A 5,024-nucleotide genomic window follows, 5' to 3' on the forward strand; every position below is an offset into this window, starting at 1 on the left:
TGATTTGTCGACCAGGTGGGTTGTGTCTCTAGGACGAGTAAGCGTTTGAGTGCATTGGTTTTGATGTGGTTGTTTGTATTGGTTTTGGGGACTAGTGTGGTTGGTTGGGTGGATGGAAACCATCCACCGTTGTCTGCCGTCCCGCATACCCGCCTACCCGTCTGCCTACCCGCAGACAATGTGTGACTACGAATGGTCTGATTGTGTTAGTGCGGTTTCCGATGATTTTGTTGATTGTGATGTTGGTTTTCGTTTCTATTTGGATTTGCACAGTGGTCTTTCGGTGTGGATGTGGTTCGAGACGAGGATATTCCGTCTGCATGTCCTCCGGATGTGTCGAATTCTATTTCGGCCCCGATGTTGATGTTGGATGTGAGTTTGTGTCTGTTGTTTTTTATTATTGTGTTTGTTTTCGTATGTGTATGTGTACGGATTTGTTTGATGATGATTTGAGTATCACGACGGTCTTCTGACTGGGTCTGATAGACGATCGATACTCTGAGATTGTGTTGGCGTATATTGGTTTGGTTTTGTCGAGCGATGAGATTGCGCGAGTTTATTTGTTTTTTTTTCTTTTTGTTTTCTGTTTGTATAGGTTTGGTTGAGTTGTGGCGTTGTTCGTGATTTCGCGGTTACGGTGGACGATTTGTCGGGCAGCACGGTTGTTCTGTGAGTTGGCTCATTGATACGGTCGTTTCGTTTTTGTTGCTGTGATGCCATCCCAGCTCACTCGGACTCGCCTGCTTCGTGTTAGCATGCGTGCGTATGTGATGTTGTTTGTGTTTCTGACAGTGTGGAATTTGTGACGTGTGTTGTTACGTGGTGACTGCTGTGACATGTGAATAATCTGTTTTGTAATTTGTGTGTTTTCTTTGCAGGTCGGTCGTTGTCTTTGGTTGTCCCGTGGTGGAGTTTTGCGGATCTGGGTCGTCACAATGGAGTGATGGCCGATTGTTTGGAATTTTGCTGCAGTCGATGTGTTGTGCTGGCGGTTGGGGTTTCGGGCTATGTGGGCCTTTGACGTTGTCGATGTTTTTGAATGATGCAGTGGAGATTTGAGCGTCCGTACTCGGTTGACAGACAGTATTTGGCTGTCTTTGGATCGGGTGTCGTTGAGAGTGCCGTGTGTCGACCATGTGGATTTCGGTGGTGTACGGACTGTAGGTGAGTGTAGTGTGACGAGGTTGTTTATGGTTGCATATGCTGATGATTTCTTGCCCTCCCTGATAACCAGTGATTACGCAGTATCTGACCACGTTTGTGGTACATGTGAGCGAGTTTGTGGGTGTTTGGTTATTTTGAGCACATGTTACTTTTCTTGTGTTACTTTGTTGTGTTTTAGGTTTGGTCGGTAGCTCGGTGCCGGATGATGTGTGGCTTGTCGGGGCGGGGAAGGCGATGGATGATTTGTCGACCAGGTGGGTTGTGTCTTAGTGGTTGGTGCGTTTTTCTGTGCTTGCGTCCGTTTTTTGTGTTTCTAGTGGCGTCAGTTTCCTCTCTCTCTCTCTTTTCTCTTTAGTGTTTTTCTGGTTTCTTTGTACATGCATAGGCCTTTGTGTCACTTAGACCGTGGATGTTTGTGATCTTAGTTTTTGGTTGTTTTTATTTATTCCGTATCTTTGGTATTTTCCGTCGGATGTTCACTTTGTTTGTGCTTTTTTCATTCCTTCCGTAAGTTTTTCGTTTCGGTTCGTGCAATAATCTCTAAAGTACATCTCGGGTCATTCATTAGTTGGTTTCATCATCTTCCGTGATCAATGAACTGTCTCGGGATTGTTAGTTTTGCTCAGTTTCAACAGACGAAATCGTTGAATATTGGTAGTATATTTTTCAGAGCTTCTTGATATGCACAAGATGTTCATCAGGATGCGACTCTTTTGTGGTTTGGTTGCAACTGTTCCTCGGTGTCTCATTGAGAAGGTCTGCTGTGTTTTAATCCAAACGTAGCTGGTAGTAATCTGATTATCGTCTTTCAACATCATTCTGGGTTTTTCTTCATGTTCACCATAGAAAGGTTTTGTGTTTGTTTTCGGTTTTACCTCAAACTTAGTTTTGCATGCATTATATCAAGCTGTATCATGCTTCAAACAGTGCTATCCTTTTCTGATTTACCGTAGAAAGTGTCGTAACAATCCATGCAAATTTGTTTTTTTGCTGCTCATTCACTTTACAGGGGACCGTTAATCGCTGGATGACCATACTGCGAGGTGCATCGCCTTTGTTGCAATCGAACTGAAGAGATATGGTATCCTATCCAACTGCGTCACCAATCTGTTACATCTGACTGCTGCCCCGCTCCAGTGCCTAATGCCGGAGACAAAGAACCCTATTACGAACAAGCGAGTGCGATTCCGGAAGCACACTGGCCTCAAGCTATTTTTCTTGAAGGGCACTGTCTCTCCCTGGTTCAATACTATCTGGTGTGATACAAGTTTGTCTCGCACCGTCTGGCTTTGACTCAGAACTATCTGTTTAGCGTTTACTGGAGCGGAGTGATTTAGGGTATTCTGAGATAATCTTCAGGAATCTGACCTTCTTGATATGCCTTCCCGTTTCGGTAGTTCAACGTCAGGTTGTCGGTGCGGATAAAATTCAAAAGACTCCACCTGTTTTCTAGCGCGGCCAGTATGGCATCTCGGTTGCATCAGTGGATCTGTTCTGGGCGATGCATGTGAAGCAGTGGCTATTAGTGGTGGTCGCGCAACAGGTTGAAGTCTGTTGACTGTTCTCCCGCTTTTCGGAGAGTCTGTCGTATCTGATTGACATGTCGTCTCCATTTCAATGATTCCACCCAGACGCCACAAATCACCTACCGATTCTTTTGAGGACGACTCCAACAGTCCAGCTAGCTTCCCAGGGGTGATCATCCCTCACGCAGTTTCCAGATCGCAATGTTGACTTCTCTCCCGTTGATGTGTTGTTTCCATAACGCAGCGAGCAAACAATACTATGAGCGGACTGTGACGATATTCTATCCCAGTTAAGTTGCCTGATCCCGACTCCTAGCACAGCGGAATGGTTAGAAGACAAAACCTTGGACACAACTTGGATGCTGCGAACAACAGACAGTCTACAGAAAAGTGACACTGAATATATATATATATATATATATATATATCAAATCACCTACCGATTCTTTTGAGGACGACTCCAACAGTCCAGCTTCGGTGCCAGGGGTGATCATCCCTCACGCAGTTTCCAGATCGCAATGTTGACTTCTCTCCCGTTGATGTGTTGTTTCCATAACGCAGCGAGCAAACAATACTATGAGCGGACTGTGACGATATTCTATCCCAGTTAAGTTGCCTGATCCCGACTCCTAGCACAGCGGAATGGTTAGAAGACAAAACCTTGGACACAACTTTAATGCTCCGAACAATACTCCGGAAATTGACAGTGATTATACATATCCTGAGTTTGACATTCAAGTATGTCGGAAGTTCCTTAGCTCACACAAGGATACGGAGTTCTCGTATGGTATTCGTATCCCAAACAGTCGGTAACGAGCTCGACGTGGGTCGACCTGGATACGTTCTGGCTGGCAGCGTCGTCGGTCTGCCCATCAACTAGGAAGAAGTGCTGGATCAAACACTGAGCTTGGTAACTCAATCGAATTAAGGATGAATGGTGGGAAAAGCGAAATGAGTAGTTGAAGGAATTCACCTCTTGGCAGCAACACAAGGAACTTCACGATTGTCTGAGAGCCATTCATGGGTCGAGCACCGAACCGACCCAAAATTTCCAGGATACTGACGTCACGTGAAGAACTGTTGGATATATAGCACAAGCACTTAAGTAAACTGAACGGACCGACTTGTGTCAAGTGGACTGCAACGGACATACTACCTCAACAGAAGTTGTAATTCGATGTCCCTGAACTTACCTCGGACTACGAAAGGGGTACGGCAAGAGAATATGCAGTTGTGGAATGGCCAGGCAACTTGAAGAGACATGCTCGTAGCAGAACTGTCCAAGTACGGTGGTCTCATTGTAGCTTCCAGAAGGATTAGTTGTGCACCGATAAAAACGCAGCGACTTCGCTTAATAAAATAAAAGTTCCCGGGGGCGAACCAAACCCTTTTTCTTGATCGATTTCGGGGTCACGGCTTACTGTAACTCTCGTGGGATGGCAACTTGTCCCAAAGACAAAACACGTCCGTCAACAATGGTTTGAGTTAAGCCAACTGCGGGGTTGCTTTAGTTAACCGTTTGTTTAACTGCGCAGCCGATGCTTTCGGTGGCACTGCATGAACTTTTACAACGTATTCATTTAACTGAATCAGCATTCTTCGAAGGTTACTTGGATTCCAGTTAGCACAGTTTCGTTCACGCAGAGCGGGGATCCTGGAAACCTATATTCGAACACTGAGCTCGATCGCTTGATAAGCTAGTGGATGTGGTGAAGTTGAAATAGGATAACTGCACACGGAAGGAGCGCCACTGGCTACTTTGCTGGGTCGAGTCTGCTGTTAGCTGCTGACGAGTCAAGGGTCGGGCCCCCATCTAAGGAGGCGGCAGTTGTCAACATGATTGAGTTTACTGGACTTCCATTCTTCATTGGCAAGTGGACTGTGCCGCTCGGCTTCTTCCGGATTACGTACCGTGATGAGTGTAACGCATGAAATGTAATTAACTCGCCTGTCGCGAGAGTTCTTCATTTTTAAACCGTTTGACGTACCTCAGCATTGTCAATTTCATCTTCTCACCAGACCCACTTAACCACTGAAACTTTTGCTGTATCTCCTGTGCTTGGACGTCACGTTGCCCATTCACACATTAGTATGAAGCACGCTGACATAAAGATGCCACCTTATTTTGGTGGTCGGGCTTCAGTACTGCAGTGATCCTGCAGGCTACACCGACTGGAACTCAGTTCCACAAGGTTCAAACATACCAGGAAGGCCAGTTTAGAGCAGCTCGACGAAGAAAAGCGAGTCCTCCCACTGCAAGAAATCGTATTACGAGACGGTCTGGAGGTAAAGTCGTACCGTCCTCTGCAATAGTAGTGTGAAGGCAGTAAGGTT

General features: G+C 45.8%; 1 protein-coding gene across 1 annotated transcript in view; it reads left to right on the forward strand.

Annotated features, from left to right (window-relative positions):
• The window catches only part of T265_12056 (hypothetical protein), a gene marked incomplete at both ends in the record, with an annotated part of 4,633 nt that extends 1,958 nt beyond the window's left edge, over nucleotides 1-2,675 (forward strand). Inside the window, 5 exons of the mRNA XM_009178980.1 lie at nucleotides 274-372; nucleotides 596-669; nucleotides 879-1,009; nucleotides 1,343-1,418; nucleotides 2,573-2,675. Coding sequence (XP_009177244.1) covers nucleotides 274-372; nucleotides 596-669; nucleotides 879-1,009; nucleotides 1,343-1,418; nucleotides 2,573-2,675 — 483 coding nt within the window. The remainder of the gene's footprint in view (nucleotides 1-273; nucleotides 373-595; nucleotides 670-878; nucleotides 1,010-1,342; nucleotides 1,419-2,572) is intronic.
• Between the last annotated feature and the right edge of the window lie 2,349 nt (nucleotides 2,676-5,024).

Source organism: Opisthorchis viverrini (assembly GCF_000715545.1).
Source record: "Opisthorchis viverrini unplaced genomic scaffold scaffold2821, whole genome shotgun sequence".
In the NCBI taxonomy this organism is placed as follows: domain Eukaryota; kingdom Metazoa; phylum Platyhelminthes; class Trematoda; order Opisthorchiida; family Opisthorchiidae; genus Opisthorchis; species Opisthorchis viverrini.